Here is a 22,745-nt window from a genome sequence, read left to right as displayed (position 1 = left end):
TGCTATTAGCCGTTAGTGACCGAATAATTAATCCAGCAGCATGGAAACATTGAGCGCAGTGGCTGAAAAAACCACTTTGCAATAGGAGCCTAATAACGTGTGCATCGGGGAACGGAGACGTAACGTTCGCCGACGTTCACACCGCAGCACCGGCCGTGCAGGTGGACGAGGAGAAGGAGGAGCGGCTCGGTGTGAGCGGGGCGAGGGCTCGGCGGCTGCGGACAGGAGCTCCCGGTAATTTACTCAGAACATTATTCATTCGATGTGCTTGGGGAAAGAGCGCCATCCTGACACCACATAAATCCGAGCCTAATAAGGTCTCCGAAGAAAGAGTGCCGACCGCACGCAATTTATGTCGACAAGATGCTGCCAAGATCCTCCGGCCCCACAGAGCGAGAACGAGGGCGGGTTCGGCGGGACCCGGAGACTTGCGCGCCGGGACCCACGGGAAGCGGGCCGCGACGGGAGGCTACGCTCAGTCATCGCTGCGCTCGCACCGTGGGCCGTCACTGAACCCAGGCTGCCGCTCCATGGCCTCACAGCTACTGATCTCGAGTAAATGAACACCTTTCCACGGGATGTACAAAGAATTACTAGCAGGCAATGGAAGGAAATGAGAAAACGCTGCACTACAGACTGAAGAGGAGGCTGGGAGTGTAGTGCTTAGAGCTGCTGCCTTTGGGTCCAAAGGTTGCAGGTTCAAATCCCACCTCCAGCTGTACTACCCTCAAGCAAGGTACTTACCCTAAACTGCTCCAGTAAAACTACCCAGCTGTATAAATGGGTAAATATCAGCTAAACGAAAGTGTTTCACCAAGTATAACCTAAGCAAACTCTCACTTTAAAATTAATCCTCAGGCACAGAAGCTTCACCCCTTTTTTTCTAAAAGGTACCAAAATTCCCACATTAAACTGAAATGCAAGATGAACACGCACCTGTTCAAAAGTGCTGCTGTAACAGGTTTTTATGCCCTGTCTTTCCTGTCCCCTTCACACATTCCCTCTCATCATCGATCTTATCTTCCTATTTGCTGTGTTATTCTGTTGTTCTAGTGCTGCGGCCTCAGAGCTGCTGGCTCATCTGTGCTGAATTTCCATGTCCTTTGTATAGGTTTCTTTCTGGTGCTCTGGTTTCCTCTCAGTCCCAGTCCCCAAGCCTCCTATTTTTGGGAAAGTGATGAAAAGCACACGTGGGCGAGAGCAGATGGTCCGACACCTAAACCCCACTTGGAAATATTGCTCTGATTTCAAGACCGGTCTGCAATAACGTGAGTACACTTGTGTAGACAGAGGGGTCTTCTGGGTCATGTCTTTGACCTCACAAACACATATCCAAAGAAGGGTCACTGTCATACATCTGTTTGAAAAAAACTGACCTTTCCATGCACCCTACTGGACTCGCTGTTCATTGGGCTAATGGTGAAGCAGGTGGAAAGGTCACAAAGAGCACATGGCAATTTCTCAGGCATCAGTCCATGCCCTTGACTACTGTGCCACCTGCTGGCAACCATGGCCCTTATGCACACAGCGAATGGATGTTTGCTCAGCTTGCTGGAGCTCGGGCTCCAAATTTCACCCAGCGAAGGTTCGAGCAAACACCTCTTTGCATCTCAACAACGGAAGGGGGTGGACGTGGGACGGAAGAGACGACTGCAACCCGAAGGCTGCGTCAGGACCGTCGTGTGTAAAGCTCACTTCCCTGCTGATGCAGCTGGTGGGAATGAAGCCTTGCTGCACAAGGGCATGGTGGTAAGAAGAGCAGCTCCTTCCACACCAGCGGTGATGGTCCAGAGCAGGTGGGTCTCTGCTGCTCATCTCAGGAAAGACAAATGTCTCACTGCCAGCGTAACACTCGGCCCGGTGAAGGTCGCTCTCTAACATCCTGCTGTCATGTGCAGCTCTGCACGGACTCTGTGACTCGAACCGTCGCAGCAGGAGACGCCTCCTTGCAATCTGAGGTCCCTGGTTTGAATCCCACCTCCTGCTGTAGCGCTCTCGATTCAGGTGCCCTAAATTACTCCAGGAAAAAACCACCATCAGTGTCAGCATCTTAGTGTACACTGTTAGGTCACCTTGGACAAAAGTGTCAGATAAAGGAATAAATCATATTAAATACTGTTCAGGTGCATCAAAAAGCAGCTGGACCGCAGTGATTTATACACGTGGCCGTTTGGAAAACGTCAAAGTACCAAGGCGCAATATATTTTCCATTAATATGGAATATGAAAACAGGTATAAGGTAAATCAAGCTTTCATGTGTGTATGGAGAAGTGTGGACGAAGCAGCTGTGGAAAAGGTGCTGCTCCCCAGCAGCCCATGGGCTCCACCCTGGACAAGCGCCAGCTGGGTGCATCAAGTGCGCTTAATAAAGCAGTGGAAAAGCTCGAGCCATACGCCTGGGGGGCACGAACTGCCAAACAAACTCTCCCCACATCTGAAGTTTATTTTCAGCGGGTAACTGACGAGTGGAGGGGTTCAGGGGTTCGGGGGTTCCCATCAGCCCCGATGAAGGGTTAGTACTGTAATGCAGTGTAATTGTGAACGAGAATCAATTCACTGCTGTGGTGCCCAGTTATCCACTGAGAATCCATAATCTCTTATTTAAATTATGACATTGCACCTTTTTTCACATAAATTCATTTAGCTGATGCTTTACTCCAAAGTGACTTACAACAATGAAGTACTGACAATTACTCACCTATTCATACAGCTGAGTCATTTTACTGGAGCAACTCAGGGTTAGCATCTTGCTCAACGAGATGGGATTTGACCCTGCAACGTTTGGCTCCAAAGGGAGCAGCTCTAACTGCTACCAGGTGTCTTCTTTCCATTAGATGACTTGTATTTGCACCGTATTACTGAAAGAAGACTAGTCCTGTGCTTTCTGGGATTCCCTAAAAACCAGTGAAATGTTCATGAAAAATCACGAGTGATCATCAGCCGCCCACTTCTGTTTCCTGAATTAAGACAAAATATATTCATTAATAAACTAATGGGAAAGCGAGGTCCACGGGCCGACGGGAAAAACCCCTCTGGGTGCGTCTTTGGCTCTTGGAGAGCATTCCCCAGCATCTCCACGGCCTCCTCTCTAATAAGGGTGCAGATGGGAAGTACAGGCGCACAAGAAGGCAGAACATTCCGTACCTCCATACTGCTTCCTTAATCCAAAAGTGCCGCAAAGGCCATCCCTGACATTTTTACACCTTTATCGCGAGCTTTGGAACCTTTTCTGGACCCGTCCGAAACCCCTCTCACCCACCACTCTTGAACTTTGACCTACTGTTCATCCACAGCCTCTGAACTTTGACCCGCGGTGGATTAGCGAGGGTGGCGAGCTGTCCGCACTGCACCCGCGGCGGGACCCTTTCGGCCTTTTCCACCGCAGAGCTGCCGGTTCTCCCCGTCACCGGGAGCTGTGGGGCCACATTCCTTGGGGATTATGGGAAATAAGGATGGTGCTGGCACCTGCTCAAGTAATCACAGCTATCAGCGGGTGCAGAAATCAGGCAGAATCTGGTTACGTTCCTGGAAGGTGGAAACCGTGGCATTTCTTAGAAGGACCAACGCAGGGATACGGCACTCATCTTAGCAGAAGGTAAAAGAAGGAAACAAGTGATAAACTGTGTTGTCCCTCATAAAATCGCAGTAAAATAACCTCATGCAGATTTGTGACCTGGGACAATATTTACCCCGGTTCACTTTAAATACCCCACAATCTGCTTAGTAACGTAAATGTAATGTAAATGTTTATATGTCTGTGTGTGTTTTTTTTTATATATTTAATTCTTGTGGTTAATCTGTTTGAGCAATCTCTGGGACAAGAATTTCCTTTGGGATGAATAAAGTTCTATCATATATATTTATATAAATTATTACTAGGAAGGTGATTTGGATAAAGTTTTATGCAGCGACTCGTGTGATGAACATTAGTTCATATGGAGGAAAGAAACTAACTGTACTTAAGAATCACATCTGCAACTATGTCTCTCATTCTACTAATGTAATGAACATGTAGTATTTTCTACGAGATGTACGTTGCTTTGAAGAAAAGCGTCTGATAAATGCACACATGTAAATGTAGTGCTATTTTTGTTCACCAGGAAAAATTATTCTCCCCACCCTGTTTTTTGCCACTGATTCAGAGCTGTTGCATCAGTTTTTCATACTTCAAAGCAACAAACAAATATGAACCAGTGGGCAATGACAGAGGACTTTGCAAAAGAAGACTATTTAATAAGACAAATGTACAAATGTGACCTTTGACCAGAGGATCAGGGGCAGCAGTGCTGTCATTAATTCTGTTCTGCAGAGGAGCACATCAAGACGTCGCTCAGGGGACACTGGGCCTGGGTGTTGCTCCAGCTCGAGATTTTGACTGAAGGAGGGCATTGAATATGTGCAATGGAAAAGTCGTTGTAATTTTTCAGAACTGAACTGTTGAGACAAGTTAGTGTTAATGCAGGAGTAATACATCCTCATGGAGAAAAGATAATAAAAGGCTATTGAAAATGTTTTGCCTGCAAAGTCAATCTTAGAGCATGAGCAAAAAACTAATAAAGGAAAGAAAAATAATTATTTTTCTATATAAATAATGTACAATATATTTCAGTAAATTTGAAGTTTTCCAAAATTTTACTATTCTGTTCATTTTAACACAGTTTGAATTGCGCAAGACCTTCAGTCAAAATCCCAGTCGAGGCAGAGTAACCGAGAGCTCAAGTGGTGTGAAGGAGAGCAGACACTCTGGGCAGCGATGTCCAGCAATGTTCAGCCTTTTCCAACTTCCCAATGAACCGAATGTTGTCCCGTGACCCTGGTGAGCACCTTGCTCAGGTACTCCAGCATGTGGTGGCAGCAGCGATGCGCACGGCATCCTGCTCTGTCTCCGGAACATCAGCGAGCGGGTGCAGGAAAGGACGCCCGTGGAGACACGTCTCGTCTCTTGCACTGAGTTGCCGCTCCTTCCGGGACAACATGTCTCTGACGTCCTCCCTTGACAACCTCAGGGGCAGCTGTCGTGCGAGCCGTACTGCCTCCCCCTGCAAAGACACGTGTGTGTGTTTAAGAGCATGACCAGGCCACGCATATGCACACAGGGCTCATCAAAAGGCCTTAAAATCCTGAAACTGTGGTAGAAATCAATACATAATAACAGAACACGTACACCAGCCCGTCACCTGGTGAATAAAGCTGGGAAAAGAAGATTTCTTTGTAACTTTAAGGTCGCTCTTTCCACTAAGTCACAGTCAATAAAAGGTTAATAACACTGTTGTGTTCAGGTTCTGTAAAAATGTCACTTGCAGTACAATAAGCAAAAATTATTAAGAGTTAAAAAGAGTTTTATTACTAATGTTAACTAATTTAAAATGGCTGAAAATAAAAATGCATTTTCTCTACAAACTCCTATTCGATGCTGATAGCAGACCGATTGATCCCATCAATGTCTGCCTTCGCTCCTCATCTTGCTACTCATCACCAACACAAGTTGTACACTGTGGAATTGATGTGAATTAAGAAGGTCCCACAGTCCTTTTCTCTCTGGGTGCTCTTTACTGCCACCTATCAGCTTGGAGGGGAAACACCAGTAGTGTTCTCCGCAACAAAAACAAATTTTAGGAAACAGTTAAGAGAAAAAAACTGCCATTAAAAACGAATAAATACGAGAATAAATGCCCATATCTTAGAATATGTGTCATTTGAGCGTTTGTAAAATGAGGGGCCTGTGTATTTCAAACACATGGAGTGAAGAAAAGCTTTCCGTAGTGAAATGCACCTTTCTCTATGAGCCCAAGAACGGCTGTTTCCCTGGTCAGCGTCAAAGGATGGAAATGTTCAGTGCAGCGGAAGGTGCTGTGGCTCATCGTACCTCGAGGAAGCTGTGCACCTTGAGAGGCCTGCAGTCCTTCACCGTCGCTGCGTTCCTCTTCACGATGGCCGTCAAGATCTCCCTGAGGTCTGCAACACCGAAGAACGGCACGCAGTCTGCCATTCCCACTACTTCCAGATGGCTCTCTGTGGACGGGGAGCCTGGCCAAGCAAAGCAGAAAACAGGGATTCATATACTCTGGGCAGTAAAGTTTCTCCAGGAAAGAATAATAAATAAATATTTTGATTTACATGCTGGTCGGCGACCAACTCAAACAAGGGCCAGTCCAAATGGAGTGCTAAATGGCTATTACAATTTCCTTGCGGACTGGAAAGAAAAACTGACACGGAAGATGGATTTCGGGCGAGATTTACGACAGCCTCTCCTTCCAGGGAGGACAGCAGTCCTGCCTTAGTGGGTATGGTATACAGATAGAGGGGTGCAGCTGCTTCCGACACGGCGCTCCAGCGCAGAACATCTAACTCACAACGAGTGGAAATTGAGGTTTCTGTGACGCTAAAATGTCTCTAAAGCAGCAACAGGTGGAGCAGCGGTCAAGGTTTCGGGTCTCAGGAGGACCCTGCAGGTGCAGCCTAGATAGAGAGAGATGTTTCAGTGAGTGCTAGAGCTGAGCACATAGCTCATTAGTTTATAATAATAATAATAATAATAATAATAATAATAATAATAATAATTTAAAAAATGGCCATGCAGGATGTTCTCAGCAGTCACCAAGAGCTCAGCTGGCTTGCCCAGTGCCTTCGCCGTGCTGCGCCCTTTAAAGGGCAGCCACGCTCCCCTCCTTGGCAAACACACTCAAGTAAAACTGCCCTGCTGTGCCGGTAAAGGACAGAAAAGTAGCCGAGCAACGTGACAGGACTGGTATCGCGAAGGGGCAACACATTCGCCAAGGGGCAACACATTCGCCAAGGGTTCACAGTTCACTGCGCCCGTAGGCTGCGCTAAATAAGGTCACGGAAACAAAGAGTGGAGCGAGTAGCAATCACGAACGCCGCGAGGCAAGAACACAGACAATCATAGGAAGACGAGAATGTGCGTGTCTGGTCATAGCAGTGTAACGGTAACACAACAATGCAGTAAAAATACATGTTACAGCATAGAAAAAACCTTTCTCTGACAGCAGGTGGTGCTGTGGTTAGAGTTGTGGCCTTGCAACTGAAAGACTGGGTTCAAACCCACCTCCAGCTGTAGTATCCTTGATCAAAGTAATTACCCTGAACTGATGCAGTAAAAATTACCCTGCTGTATAAATGGGTAAAATCAGTGTATGGAGATTAGTCACAGAATAAGTCATACATCGTACGTTAATAAGTCAGACAAAGGAAAAGTGATAAACAGCTTGTTTGGGGAGCAGGTTCTACATGTGCTTCTGGAATCACAATTTTAACTAAATACCCTAAATTTGTTCTATGTGAGGAAAAAACGATTTCAACAATTTATGATTCAACAAGCAGAAAGTGATAAAAACAGTAATCCTTTTTTTAAAAAAAACACCTTCTCTTTGACATTTCTAAATCATCTGTGAACTATGACATTTAAGAGAGAACAGACAGTCCAGAGACCTTTAAACAGCATGAATCAAGATACGTTCGAGCCCATTTTTCCTGAAGAGAACAAACACAGCAAGCAGTAGTTTGTGGTTAAAGTACCCACAGGTACAGACACAGTAATTTTTAAAAAAAAAAAAAAAACTTTCCGGTTCACATTCAACAAAGAATCAAAAAAATATTTAAAATAAAAGAATCAGACATATATTTTGTGATATATAACAAACTAGCTGTTCTTAAGACTCACACGTCTGCATCTAAGAGTCTCTTTCGGCTAATGTAATAAACACATTGTATTTTCTATGAGATGTATGTCGCTTTGGAGAAAAGCGTCTCATAAATGAATACATGTGAATGTAAATCTAAAATGTACTACATTTTCAACAGCTTCACGATACGATACAATGAAAATTTGTTCCTAAATGCGTAACGAGGGAAAGAGAAAATTCTGTATTAGCATTTTAAGTCAATTTAGTGTCACAGGGATGTAATTTCAGTTGTCAGTGGGAGCTCTACTGTCAATTTTAGGACTACGGTGACAGCAGACACGGATTCACTGGATCAAGATGATGGTGACGGTTCCTTATGAGGCCAATAAGGTAGGAGAACAAACAGGGAGCAGCGCGTTTAGACAAGAGCTTTTTGATATCGCTGGTTTTTCCGTGTGACCGAGATGAGTTCTTCAAGAAGACCTTCCTGGGCCAATAAGTATGTTTTATGTTAAAAAACCAGACTTCGGCTAGAGCAGACACAGCAAAATAAATGAGGACACTGACGCGGTGCGAGGGCCTCCCCGTCGTACGGTACGCACCAGGAGTCAGTCGGATCCGAAACCCATTTGCCACGAGCCTTGGGTCGGAGAAGTAGGTCGCTCCGCTCAGGTCAGCCGTCTCCTTCTGCATGTCGCAGAGCACACGCGTGTTCTCCGGCCCTCCGAGGAGCCTGTGGGGAAGGGCACACGTCGTCACTAACTCAGAGCAGCACTGCGTGTTGAACCTTTCCCCTTATAACAGGAGTCACCCTTCTGAGCCAACAATGTCACAAAGGAGTTATGAATATACCATATCCCTCAGCGTTGCGTACGACTCTGCACTCTGAGCCTTAAACGTAAGACACAACTACACAAAAGAGAGCCTCGTGGCGACACGTTACCCCTCTGTTAACTGCACCGGTGTGCAGAGGCTCGCAGCCGGGAGGACGTTAGTCTCCAGGAGGCGGTTAAAGAGCAGAGCCTCCTCCAGAAGGGACGGGTTGAGTAGCATAAGTGTGTGAGAGCGCAGGACGAGCCAGGCGCCATGCGAGGACAGGCGTCCCACGATCTCCAGGCCTCCCAGGGTCGAGCATGGAACCGGGCGGGTGGTGAGTCGACGCCGGAGCGCCTCCAGGCTAAATGGGACAAGGGTGGACTGATTCTTGGGAAGGGTTTTCTTCTTCTTTGGGGGCTGGGAGAAGAGCTGGTCCAGCTGCTGCTGGGAGAAAGAGGCCTTGCGCTTCTGGGCCAGGAGGCTCCCGCTAGACAGCAAGGGCAGTTTGGGTTGCTTCTCCGATTCCCCAGCAGGAGTGACACGCTCTGAAACCTTCTTGGACTGGAGATTGTAGCGGTTTAACTCTTTCTCAGCCTTCTCTTCATACCTGTGGAGCAAAGGAGAGGCAAAGTGGGTTTAAAAACCAGAGAAAAACCTTCTGCCAGTACAGAGGGCAGCTGTCAATTAGACAGTCAATAAAAGCTTAACAATAAAAGCATCCCTAGATTTTCTTTGGTTGCTAGAATTCCGAAAATGCTATGCAAATATAATAAATAAAATACTTTGCAAGACCTTTTTCAATGCCGTTATTGACATTTAAATAAAAACTAATTTCAAATATTTAAATAAAAATCTGCATTCTCCACAAACTCCTGTTCTGTGATGATTATTGACAGACTCATCCCATAAACATGTGCACCATTCCTCATCCTGTGATTGATCACCGACACCAAGGAACACCTGACACAAGCTGTGAACACTGTAAACACCGTGGAATTGAGTTGAATTAACCTGGTACAACATTCCTGCTCTGTCTCTGTGCTTTACTGCCAACTACTGTTTTGGAGGGTAAACAGGGTAAAATTCCATCCTGTTCACTCAGCTACAGGGTGGAATTTTAGAAAACAGATAAGTGGAAAAAAGACAATAAATAACAAGGGGTTAGTATCTTCAAAAATCTTCGCACATATGAAATAGAAGGAGCCAGTGTGCTTATGTTACCATAATTAAATTGTTCCAGAAACTTTGACAGGAAGTCATCTTTGAGCATCTTAATTTCTGTCATTAAAACATTTTCTGCAGCATCTCTTTAAAGCAGCAGTAAATGGCAGAGCATAAACCCTTGAACCCGAACCGTTTAAAAACTCAACACTTTTAATGCAAACTTTCAATCGCCAATTACCTTCCAGGATTGTTGGGGAGAAGGGGTTTATGGGAAAAGGTCAAGCACTGTAACTACTTAAATATCCTCCATTCACATATGGAACCGTGATTCAATTTACTCTTGTGGACCTAAGTGGCCCCATGGGACTTGTGGTAAATCACAGAGCAGAACACGCGCAGGGACGAGTGAGATGAAAACCAGCTGCTACCTGGCGTGGCGGGGGAGGCAGAATCGCCCCCGTAGAAGAACGCAGCCCTGACCTTTAGCTCCACGCTCCTCCAGGCTCCAACAAACCAAACGTCTGCCGAGGTGTTAAAGCTTTCTCTAAATTCTCCAAGGCTCTCAGGGCTTCAAGTGCACAACTCAGCTGAAGCTGGAGCCCTTGTGCTCACGCAGCCTGAGCAAAAAAAAGGTAAAATGTCTTGTTTCTCTTAAGGATTCACTGCATTTAGTTGTGGAGACCCAGAGGAGTCAGTGTGCATTGGACAGGGTATGTCACTGGAGAAGGCTGCTGGTTCAGTACGCAGGAGACCGCCCTGCTATTGTAACCTTGATTTAAAAACCTCTACATACTTCACTGAACTATATCCTATACATGAATTAGATTTGAATGAATTCTTACTAAATACAGACCTAGATATTTTGCATATCTTTACAGGGCTAAAGCTACATGTAAAACATAGTAATATTAATAAAACTTCTTGACTAGTTTTGAACAGCAACAATTTATAACTTGTTCAAAAGGTATAATCTTAAATTATAATTATACTAGCGGGCATATATAAACCTTTTTTTATGAACTATCAATTTTAAAAATGTGCAAATTTTTATTTTACTATTTAATTGATCATTTTTTAAGAAGGCACACCTGGTTTCCTCAAAATCTGTCCAAAATTCAAGCAGAATTTAGTGAAAAGCTCAATTTAAAAAAAATTAATTTTGATCTCAGATGAAAATACAAATTAGGCCCAGGACTGGGAAACTCTAAGATAACTGATTAATGATATAAATTATGATATAAAGCAGAAATTTAGGAGAATAGCTATGCAGAGGTTCCGGCTCTAGAAAGATTTCCTATGTCAAAATTTTATATCAAATAAATTAATCAAGGGGACAAATTTGCTCATAATGAACACCGTCTTGTGGCGGACAAAGCACACAGCAAAATTCATGAAAGGAAAAAACAAAAAACAATATTTTGTGACACTGAGTATCTTTTTTATAGTGGAAAATACTAACCATCTAACCTAATAATCAGATGCAGTTGTCTGGAAAATATAAACATGGTTCATATAAACAATTCTCCTTCTGGGTAGGAGTGGGGTGAACGGAGCAGAGCAGATTTTCCGCGCTATATTTTATATGTGCAGGTGACGGCTGAAGCACGAGGCCTGGAAAGTACGGCTCCAAAGGTGAAGTCTGGAAAACTCACTTCTTCCTGCCTTCCGCCCCCAGGTTTTTCCATCTCTCCTCCAGGGCGGCGGCGATGTCCCGTGGGCTGGCCGTCGGGTTCTCCCGCAGGACCGCGGCTCGGGCCTCCTGTTCGAAGATGGCGCTTGCGGACAGAGGCCGGCGCACGGCGCAGCTGCTGATCAGGTCATAGGCCGTGAGCTTTGACGCCTTGTCACCCACTCCACTGGACATCCTTTCACGCTTCTCACACTCTGTCCCCTCTGTCTCCGTTGCACCTGGAACGCAAACCTTCACGGGCACGAGGGGCTCTCTACTATCAGGGTCCAGCAGACCGTGGCCTCTGCTCCAGCTCTCAGCTGAAATCTCAGGAGTGTCCACCCCTCCTGTACGGCCTGCATTCGCCGGACTCTCGCCATCCTCTGCTGGACCAAAATCTGCCGTCCCGAGAGCATCCAGGATGCTGTCGTCATCCGTCAGGGACAGGTTCAGGTCCGGGATGCGTGGGATGCTGTCCACTACCCAGTCTTCCGAGATGGACGAGGAACTGGTGTCCGCTGACCGGCTCTGGAGAGGCTGTGCAGTATGGTCTCCCTGCTCTTCGGACCTGGGGTCCAAAGCTGTGTCTGGGTCGGCGCCACCGCCTTGGCTGCTGGAGGAGCTGCGGCTCAGAGACGCAGTATGGCACCTTGGGGGGTCAAGACCCGTTCCAGCATCATCCAGAACAGAACCGCAATTGGATGGATCCGGTACCACTGCAACCGCTCCTGAGTGGAAGGCAGGTTCTGTTCTGGACTCAGGTCCGTACAGCGACACCAGCATGGTCTCTACCACCAGCAGAACGGCGTCCTAATGGTGTGTGACAGAGAGACATGTCTATATTTCATTCATTTATACGGTGAGAATGACCACTAACTGGTCTCTCAGTCCACCTGTGAGCTACAGGTCCTGCATCAGCAGTGTGAGTGAGTCACACCGCTGCAGGCCGTCTGTTCCTTTACCAGTGTAAACATGGTGATACCTTGTTATGGAGCATGACATGGGTCTTGTCGGGCGTGACGTTGACGTCAACGGAGGCAGCGGGGACGGTGATGCTCATCATGAGAATGGGGTAACGGCTCTGGCTGACGTCCCGCTCCACCTGGGAGCTGTACTGCTGCCTCAGCACCTGGGAAGAGAGGAGCCCATCCAGATTTTTAGCAGTGTGCGGTTGTTCAGCTGGGTCTCCACCTGTGTTACCGGATGGAAGTTTCCAGACTATCGGTAACACCGGCTCCTAAAGTTACCAATGGCTGAATTACAAATGTTTCAGTAACAAACTGTTTTCAGTTTCTAAAAAGCACCCAAGTATAACAGGAGGATTTTGCTTCATGCAACAAATGTTAGTTTAACTTCTAATGTAGCTTAAAGTCAATAAAAGCATTAAGATAAAAAGTGAGATTTTTAGAGATGTCTGTATTATTACCCTTCTACTAATTGCAACTTAGTGACATTGAAGAAACAAACAAAATGATTTAGAAACATGGTTCTGCTCCAAATTGTGTTTGTATGTTGAGAGGCAGCGTAAATATGGTTCTGAGGAACCAAAAGCAATGGAGTCATGAACGCTGACTAGAGCAGAGGCACGAGAGGCCTGCAGCTCCCCGAATGCTCCTCTAGGTTCTTTCTAAGCCCTTTAAGGAGTTTAAGGTATGATCACAGAGAGACTTTGGCAGGACGGCTGCCCTTAGGTACATTCACCGCTGTTCCAAACTGTCTTCACTTGAAGAGTACGGCTCTGATCGTGGTTCCACTGAGGTCCGGAGTCTTATGAATGGTTGTGTAACCCTGTCCTGACCGATGGGCTTCATTACATTTCAGTTAAATTTCTTTACACACGTCCTTTGAGCTCAGCATGAAGTGTCCTTATGAATCTCTGTTCCACTGGTGAGAAATGATACTGGACAGAACTGGCCCAAATTGGCTCGATTATATCCAAACAGCTGACTTATCTCCCCCTTAAGTAGAATGATCACAGTTAGATGGCAATTATGATTAATTATTATAATTGCTATTACTTTTCCACACCTATGATGAACATTTCATTATCTTCCACACCAAGGAAATGACATAAAAACAACACCAGCAACACTTTTTCAGGCTCCACTCGTATTCTCCGGAAACTGAGAAAGAGAAAATTGGAACTTTTTCACATCACTGTACACTAAAAAAACAATAAAAGACAGTAGCAGGAAATTCAGAACTATCTTTGGCTTTTTAATTACTATACAATCTATATATAAAAAGAATAACTGATAAGGAGTTTTTACCTTGAGAATCTCTTTATGACGGACAGGTCGATCATTAATAAAAATAAATGTTCTGTCACAGTTACTTGAGCTTGTGAGACTGTAGTCTGATCCTCGTTTGGGAAAATATCCTTCTATTGTAACCTGTGGACGACAGACAATAAGTAAAAATATGAATCCTGTCAGTTTTAGAATGATGAAAATGTGTAGAATCCTATTATTATTATCATTATTATTACTACTACTACTAGCTAATTAAATTTGGTTCGGCGTGTCATCATTACTGTGGTTATGAGGCACAAAGAACAGTCCATTATTTTGACAAAAGCGCCCCCCCCCCGGGGGCAAAAAGTCTCTGCTCATCTTCATCACCACATTGTTTCAGTACTTCTAACAAAACGAGCACAGATTTATTGTTTTATGTTTTATGAAATACTGTGACAACTGCTAGGGGGGCACAGTGGTGCAGCAGATTTGGCCAGGGCCTGCTCTCCGGTGGGTCTGGGGTTCGAGTCTTGCTTGGGGTGCCTTGCGATGGACTGGCGTCCTGTCCTGGGTTCTTGCGCCCTGTGTTGCTCGGTCAGGCTCCGGCTCCCCACCACCCCGCCTGGGACAAGTGGCTTCAGACAATGTACGTGTGTGTGTGTGTGTGTGTGTGTGTGTGTGTGTGCGCGTGCGTGCGCGTGTGTGTGCGCAAGAGACAACTGCTGCAGTTAAGAGGTTTATCTGGGTGCAGCGGTTACAGGTTGCAGGACAGTAACTGTTGGCTCTTGGGGTTTCGGTGTCCACAACAGGGGCCTGTGAAACACTGACTATCACACAGCAGAGACACACAACAACACAAAAGCACAGTAATGTTCCAACCGTTTACTGAGCAACACCAACTTGTACTCTGTGCCGTGTCACTCTCTGCTCAGTACCCAACAACCCCAGGTCTGCTAGCTAATTAAAGCACTGTGCCATTATCAACACAACTGTTCTCTGATCAGCGGAAAAATAACGGTCACACTGCAAAACTGTTAATCAAAAACACTTTACCCCCCCAACGAAAACGAGTGACACACTTATGTTTATATCCCATCACCTTAGGGGTTCACCCTAACAGTAGCCAATGCCACGTTTCCCTGCCGGTCTCTGTCTGATCCTCACCGGAATCCTCACTTACACGGAGCTTTATGTGCGAACTCACCGTAAAAATGCATTTTTCTAACGCAAACTATTAGCTGTTGCTCTCAAAGGAGAACCTCTTAAGACTGATATGGAATGGAATGGACATGTCTACATACTGCTTGTTATTCTTTTAATAAGACTCAGGCTTTTTTCTTTATAAGCATCTGGTTTGCCAGTTATATGGCTTGCGAAATCTCTGCGATGGCGAACGCTCGGTGTCGGGCGCAGCCCCTGCGCTGATGTGAACACCACCTTTCCAGGGTGACCCCTGTGCGACGGGAGTATGTCCCACTGCCTCGTCCTACCTGCACATCGCCGGATGGAACACGCTTTGGCGCCGTGTCCGTGGTGATGAGCAAAAACCTCGCTGGCTAATGACTGATGATTCAAACAGACAACTGAAAAAAAATTAATACTGCACTATAAATTAGCATCTCGGGGTGGGAATTCTGAGAATTATTGAAAAATAATAAATTGGGGACAGAAACATTTCCTTGTCTGGCAAAGGCGTTGAGGAGCACTGGCCAAACTGGAAACCTGCTATCTGCATGTAGCACCATATGTCCGAAAGGATGAGGCCCGTCGGAACAGGAAAATAACACCAAATAACAATTCCACCTTGACAAAAATGACTACGATCACCTTTCTAAATAAAAATTAAGAATAACATCCGCCAGGAAGAGACAGAAGTGAAAAGTCGCATAAAAAATGTTCAATCAATCATCAAACATGGAGAAAAAAAATCAAATTAAATTCAATTCTGGATTTACAATCATTCAATTAAATATTTAAATTAAAATTATTCAATTCAGTTGAAACCGACAACACACCTGTTTAAATAGGACAAAATTACATTTACATTATTATTTCATACCTTCATGGGGAGAAACTGAAGTTTTAATCATAAGAGGTAGAGCAGTTCATGTCAGTTTACTGTTGTATTGTACCCTTCCCAAAGTGGATGTCTCCCAGCACTTATCACAAGGCCTATGAACATGTGTAGAAATATAACCACGTTTGGACACGATTACCATGTTAGGCAATTAAAAACAAGTAGGCGAAAGCATCTGGTGGAGAGGAACTTAACTCACATGCTTTAGTTCAAAATCCAACTGTCTGAAGGAGGAAACGTGGGAAACTGCACTTCTAATACCATCTTTACTGTGTGTTCTGGGAAGGAACTATGGGTGTATGTTAATAAAACTGTGCGTGTGAGTAACACGCCTCTGAATCACCAGCGTGTGAACAACCTGGAGTATTCAGCATCTGATCCCCCCACCATCGTGTGGAACACGGTGGAAAGTGCCAATGGTGAGCAAGGGAGACTATTAACAGGAAAATGTAACCAGTCGCTGAGTTTCCTCTGGTCCAGCTGAGCTGCGCCTCACCTCTGGCTCCTCCTGATGATGCTGCAGGGGCACCATGTTGGCCATGGGGGCTGTTCCAAGCACTGCCATCAAGGCCGTCCGGTGATCTGGCACCTTGGCTTTCTGCCACACTGCTGCCTGGAAGGACACAGCCACAAGGTTCATCAGATCTCCCACCAGTGGTAAAAACACACTTTGAGCTGGGAGATGGCACTCAGCAACAGAGAGGCCCCCAGCGAAGGGGACGCTGCCACCTGTATAAGAGTTTTCCACAAGCTTCTGAACACAGTCGCCTGTCACATCAAAAAAACTAAATCATTTTCAGTTCCAAAAAAATAATAATTCTGTGAAATCCAGGCTAATAACCCAATGATCCATTTACCACAGAACAACTACTAATTTTGCATGAAGCTAAAAAAAAAAAAAAGAGTTGGATTTGTGCATTCAGCTGCTTCAAAAGGGGACACAGACATACTGTCCTGACGCCCATTATACCACATTTACCTTTACTTATTTATCAGACACTTTTCTCCAAAGCAACTTCCAATGAACTCTATGTAGTGTTATCAGCCCACACACCTTATTCACCAGAGTAACTTACACTGCTAGATACACTACTTAAACTGGATCACTCATCCATACATCACTGGAACACACTCTCTCTCTGTCACTCGCACACTATGGGTGAACCTGAACAGCATGTCTTTAGCCTGTTGGAGGAAACCCACGCAGACACAGGGAGAACATGTGAACTCCACACAGACTGAGTGGGGATCGAACCCATATCCTCTCGCACCAACCAGGCACTGTGAGACAGCAGAGCTACTTGCTGTGCTACCATGCCACCCCACCTTTATTCATTTATCTGACACTTTTCTCCACAGCAACTTACACTGATTAACCTTTACTGGATCAATTCAGGGTAAGTACCACGATGAAGGGTACTGCAGCAGGAGGTGGGAGCTGAACCAGCCACTTCCGAGTAGAGAGGGGCATTCTACCCCCTACACTGCTGTCATGAAAAAGTGACCCCTGGGGTGTCAATGTGTGGGGTGTGTGGAGAAGCTATGAAAGTCAACATGCACACAAACACCAAGTTTCACACACAAGTCATGACCCTACAGACTTTTGACAAAGAAAGAAAAGGGAAGCAAAAGGAGACACACCTTCAAAACGAACTGAATGAAAATGATTCACGGCTAAAGGCATTATGGTAGTGCAGCGCCACGCATAGTGTGCGTGTGTGCGTGTATGTGTGTGAGACTGCCCTGTGGCACCCTGCCAAGCGTGCCCAGTGGTCCCAGGGTATGCTCCGACCTATCGTGACCCTGCACCGGACCTTGGAGAAATCACGTAAAGAAACCCCGCACTCCCAGAGAGTGTAAGTGAGGCCAAGCAGGCCGATGTGGCGGAGTTACACAGCGTTGCCTCCCGCAGTCAAACCCTAAGGTCGATGGTTCCCGAGCTGGGTTCAGAGAAGAGGAGGACGCTGCAGGGAAGGGTGTGTCTGTCCCCACTTCCACTAAGGGTATGGAGTGCCAGGTGTCACTATGCTCTTTACAGCTTCCCCATACAGGCCTGTGAGGGAATCATATCACCATATCATTACATAACCAGGAATTCTTCACTGCCAGGATGCGAGGAAGAGGTGAAAACCCTAGAAATATTTATTTAACATTTATTTCTAAAAATCAGTGCAGTGACCGGCAGAGACCAGTGCAGAGTATCATACAGGACTGGAGCACCTCTACCTTCCCGTGTGCCTTTAGCTTCAGACCGCAAAAATAAATAAATGAACTTTGACAAGACTGTTCCATATGACCCCCTTCAGAGTCCATGTTCCTGGAAAAGCTGTGATACATGGAAGGAAACAGCTCCTTGAGTACAAGTTGTCAAACCGTATTCCAGCTCTTCATTTTTATGCTTACATGCTTTTGAAATAAAAGTGTCGGCACTGCTCAGCTTCCCGAGTATATTACAACGCAATTTTAAGTCAAAGTGTTTTTCGAATCACCATCAATTCTGGAAACTGGGAATCACCATATTTCACACAGTTTAACGAAAAACAACATTAAATAAACATGACACTTAGTAACAACCCAAACACTGCATCATGAAAATGATAAACATTTGCTCATTTACATCATGTTGAGCAGTTTGTGTATCGATAAAACAAACAAAATCTCCTGGTGCGCGAGGACCCCTAGCGGCGGGCAGGATCATTGAATGGGGAAAATTTTCATTTACATCTATTACACTATTTACATTTATCAGCTGCTTTTCCCCAAAGTGACCTACAGAGGAGACAAAAGTGTATCAATAACAGAGGAAGAGCTTTAGACAAAGACACAGGATTATCAACACACACCTTGTACTGAAAGTGTGTAACCCAAACGGTTGTATCGGGGTATGGCTAAAATGTAAGTTTTATGGTAAATAAATTAATTCATATGTGATAAAGAAAGGCCGTTTACATCTGTGACAGCTAGAATGTACACACAGAACAAATGACCACGCGCCCGCACACACACAGGCTCAGCAGCAGCACACAGGACATGTGAGCCAGGTGGACAGGAAGCGTGAAGGGTTTAAAAAAAAACGAAGGCCCAGGGTGTGCGGACCACCCTCAGTGAAACTGGACCACTGTCTTCTACAGGAACCACTTCAACGTGAGGACTTCTTGGACTCCAGAACCTACAAGCGTCTCATTTACAGCTGCAGAGCGTCATTCCTCCAGGACGAAAGAATGATTATCCTGCTTAATAAAAGTCAGCATTTCAGCTGGCAGTCCCTTCACCTGGTGTTCCAACTCTTCATCAATCGCTCACTTCAACATGGGCTGTGACACAAACTGCCCAACAGGGCGGCACTCTGACACACTCACTGAAACCATTTGTGCTCCCCTTCAATGACATCACAGCTGATCCCACCAAACAGAGTGCCAAGAACACAGCTGCTCTCTGCCGACCTCAGGTTCAACATGACTGTGCAACATGGGCTAAACACAAATGAATGAGCACCTTGTTGTGGGTCAGCAGGATCCTGAGTTCAGGCTTGATGATACCATACGCCATCAGGAGGTCCTGTGCTTTTTTCAGCTCCTCCTTACACTTCTTATTGTTGGAGTAAAGTTGTCTTCTCACTGGAAGGTTCTTAAAGAGCTTCAGCACACAAACTGTGGTACCTAAGAAAATAGGATCATCTCAGTCAGTAGCTAAGCTCTTCACTTTTATTCTATCTATCTATCTATCTCCTTCAGTGCAACAATGTGAGGTATGTACACTAAGCTATCGACAATGATTTAACCATTGATACAACTGTGTCATTTTTACTGGATCAATTCAGAGTAAACCCCTTGACCAAGGGTACAAGAGCAGAGGATGGGACTGAAACCTGGGTCTTTTTGGTGTAAGCAGTGTCTCTAACAATGCCACTACCCCACCTGCTGCCCACATTGACAACGTGATCATTTCTGGAGTCTCAATTCCATTTCCAATTTCCATTTAAGACAATAGTCAAACCTTGCCCAAGATGAGAAGGCTTCTGGGAGGTGATGTGTCCAGTGTGGTTCAATGTATACTGAGTGCTGAATTTGTCACTGACTGTCTTCGTCGTCACAGTAACCTGAAAAGAAACAACAATCTATGACGTGATCAATATTGTTTTTTTTTAACTGCAAAAGTTTTTTGGAGGTCCGTGGAAGGTCTGGCTTCTATTATTATGACTATTATTATTATTAGCTCTATTAATATTCTACTGTTATTACGACAACTTCTTCTATTATTACTTCCACTGTGAAGAGCGAAGTTACCCACAAAAGTGCTGTCCATCACATGAGACACACCACACAGGAAGTGTTGTCCCTTCCACACAACAGGATCTACTGTGCCCCATTGCCCCCACCCAGAGACAGCCCACAGGACAAGCTCTGCCTCACCTCAGCCACTGCGCAGATGGATCCCAGGGCTTCTCCCCGGAAACCATACGTCTCTAAGCGCTCCAGGTCATCGTGGCAGCAGATTTTGGACGTGTAGTGCTTCAGCGCCATTACCGGAGCGTCGACCGCTTTGATTCCAGATCCATTATCCCGCACTTCAAGGCGGTCCAATCCAAAATTCTCCTATATTAATAATCAACATTAATAGACATAAAATTAATAAACATCCATCCATCCATCCATCCATCCATCCATCATCAACAACCGCTTGTCCCGAGCAGGGTCGCAGCGAGCCGGAGCCTTACCCGGCAACACAGGGCGCAAGGTCGAAGGGGGAGGGGACACACCCAGGATGGGATGCCACTCTGCCGCAAGGCACCCCAAGCAGGGCTCAAACAATAATAAACATTTTCTTTGAAATTAGCTGATGTAGAGAAGCTACAATTTAAGTGTCCCACTGAACATTTTGAAAGGAAAATGCAGATATTTTCACTTCTACCAACAAAAAAAACACAATTTCCTAGATTTACTACCATGAAGATCTGCAGCCTCTCTGCATTAATATGGATATATTTTGCTTTTAATGATGTTGCCAAAAATCTTCATTGGAAACATGACAGAGGAGCTTAAATAAAATATCAGCTTCCTGATGTTCCCATTTCAGCTAAGTGTATGCATTTTCATTCATAATTAATCATGAAATAAAAGAAAATAACCATTCTGTATATAAAATGCTCAATGACACACACCCTTGCATTGTTAATCCTTTTTGAGAGCAGATAATTGTTTGTTCCTGTCTGCCAACAGCAGAGCCTGGGTGACAATAACGGGGAAAAAGGGTGTGACATAAAGACAAGTAATTTTTCTCATTATGACAAACAAATACAGTTCATTATGAGACACTTTATTTCATAGCCAAAGAGGGCAATGGAGATGTGAAGGACCTTTTAATAACAAGAACCAGATTAAAGACTTCAAAAACTACCCCTTGGTGCCAAGAAAAAATAAGTTCTCATGGAAGCTGTCTGCCGAGCTATTACAGCTGGTTCGACATGAGAACGTCTCTCCACCAAAACAGTGTTAAAAAGAACAAAAGGCCTTTGGAAATAGCAGAAATTAGGCACAGTGGTGCTAAGGAGACTTCCAGCACACCTCAGGAGAAAAGCCAAGTGCCTCTCAAACGGACAAATTTCAGTGGCTGGCGGTAAGAATGGCATGAAAATGCATCGAATGTACAAATGACGCTCGACACTCTTTCCAAACTCAATTCCAGAGCTTGGCGTCCCACATCTTTGGGTTCAGCACAAGAACTGAGGATGGCACGAGTGTCAAAATTGAAAAGTAAAATATTAAATTAAAAGCATGCCGCATTGTGTGGCTCAGCAGGTAGCACTGGTGCCTCACAGCACCTCAGCTGTGGGTTCTGACATGGGCTCAAATCTGGCTCAGTCTCTGCGGAGCTTAAATGTCCTCCCTCACGTTTGCATGGGATACCTCCCACAGTCCAGACACATGTTTCACATGGACACGAGTCTTCAAATTTCCTTTAGCGTGTGCATGAATGAGTGCGTAAATGAGTGTGCGCTGCGGCAGACTGGCGCTCCGTCCGGCGCGTCCAGAGCCTCTCTGGGAGGCAGGGGACAACAGCAACCCTGTACTGGACGAGTGATTGTTGATAACAGACGTGTGACTCACAACAGAGTCAAAACATTACCAGCTTGACTTCAATGCTGGAAGCTCCAGCATCCAGTGAGTTTTCCACCAGCTCCTTAACCACGTTGCTCACGCAGGTGACGATCTGGGAGCTGGAGAGGAGACGCACCGTGTCGGCGGGCAGCTGCCTCATCGCGTCCGCAGGAGCGTCTGCGAAACACACAGCACAGGAAGCATTACATGTCACAGGTGAGTGTGAGTGAGCGTGAAGCATCAAAAATATTCATTTCTATAGAAGAGACCACAGAGACACCACCTGTTTTGCACTCGTTCCTTCATGTGTGTTTTGGTATATTGTTAAATGTTGACATGTGCAACATGTGTGAACCTGACTGTACAGAGGTTCGAATGCTGAACATGAGTAAAATCCCATTAACGCACTAAAAATGCTCTGATTAATAAATAAAGTTTCAGTGACTCACGGAGCTGTTTTGCGATCGATCGGTTCAATCAATGAACTGCAGTTCAGTTGTGTAAAATGTGTCTGAAACTCTCCTCCTGTCAGACCAGGCATTAATTAATTTTTAACTGCTCAGTCAGTCAGTCAGGCACCGTATGAAAAAACCCTAGTAAAACAAAAGTGCCATGCTGCTGCTGCTACACACCGCGAATAAACATAAAATAAACCAGTGAACATCAGTCACTCAGCGAAAATACAGTCAGTTTAACAACAAAAAAACCGCTTTTTTTATGCCATGCCCATGGCGCATCGGTCAAGTAGTACCTCAGTTCTCGTTTGTAAACACGTCGCGCGGACTCCTACATCACCGCGGCCACTGCAAGCACTGCAGGCACTCGCTCCGAGTGCTCAGTGCTCAGTGGCGATGACCACAACTCGTTTATTAATATCTGCAGACTGACTACCTGCTTGTTTGTTTGTTTTCTGTCAGAGCCGCCCGCGTGCTGCCGTGGCGCGCTCGCGCCAACACTCCAGTACCGCTGCCGGCGGTCGGCGGAAACCGGAAAGGCCGTCCATGGAGCTCGGCGATTGGACAAATGCAATGTAGGCGGGCGGGC

The 22,745-nt window shown here is 45.5% G+C and overlaps 1 protein-coding gene across 2 annotated transcripts; it reads right to left on the bottom strand.

Moving 5' to 3' along the window:
• Positions 1-4,235: 4,235 nt before the first annotated feature.
• pms1 (PMS1 homolog 1, mismatch repair system component) lies at positions 4,236-22,651 on the bottom strand. Of its 2 annotated transcripts, none has more exons than XM_018741072.2 (13): positions 22,593-22,651; positions 21,730-21,878; positions 20,016-20,198; positions 19,600-19,702; positions 19,099-19,262; positions 16,100-16,216; positions 13,563-13,685; positions 12,275-12,421; positions 11,276-12,102; positions 8,587-9,066; positions 8,246-8,376; positions 5,867-6,027; positions 4,236-5,039 (listed from the first exon to the last, which is right to left on the bottom strand). In XM_018741072.2, exons 2-13 carry the CDS (start codon positions 21,859-21,861, stop codon positions 4,830-4,832), a joined length of 2,778 nt encoding a protein of 925 aa, XP_018596588.2. In that variant the 5' UTR covers positions 21,862-21,878; positions 22,593-22,651; the 3' UTR covers positions 4,236-4,829. The 2 variants fall into 2 exon arrangements, with proteins under 2 accessions (XP_018596588.2, XP_018596579.2); XM_018741063.2 differs by having other exon boundaries at positions 22,453-22,645.
• Between the last annotated feature and the right edge of the window lie 94 nt (positions 22,652-22,745).

This window comes from Scleropages formosus, chromosome 12, assembly GCF_900964775.1.
Source record: "Scleropages formosus chromosome 12, fSclFor1.1, whole genome shotgun sequence".
Taxonomy (NCBI): domain Eukaryota; kingdom Metazoa; phylum Chordata; class Actinopteri; order Osteoglossiformes; family Osteoglossidae; genus Scleropages; species Scleropages formosus.
Note: the sequence above shows the minus strand (reverse complement) of the source record. Positions and strands in the feature narration are given on the sequence as shown.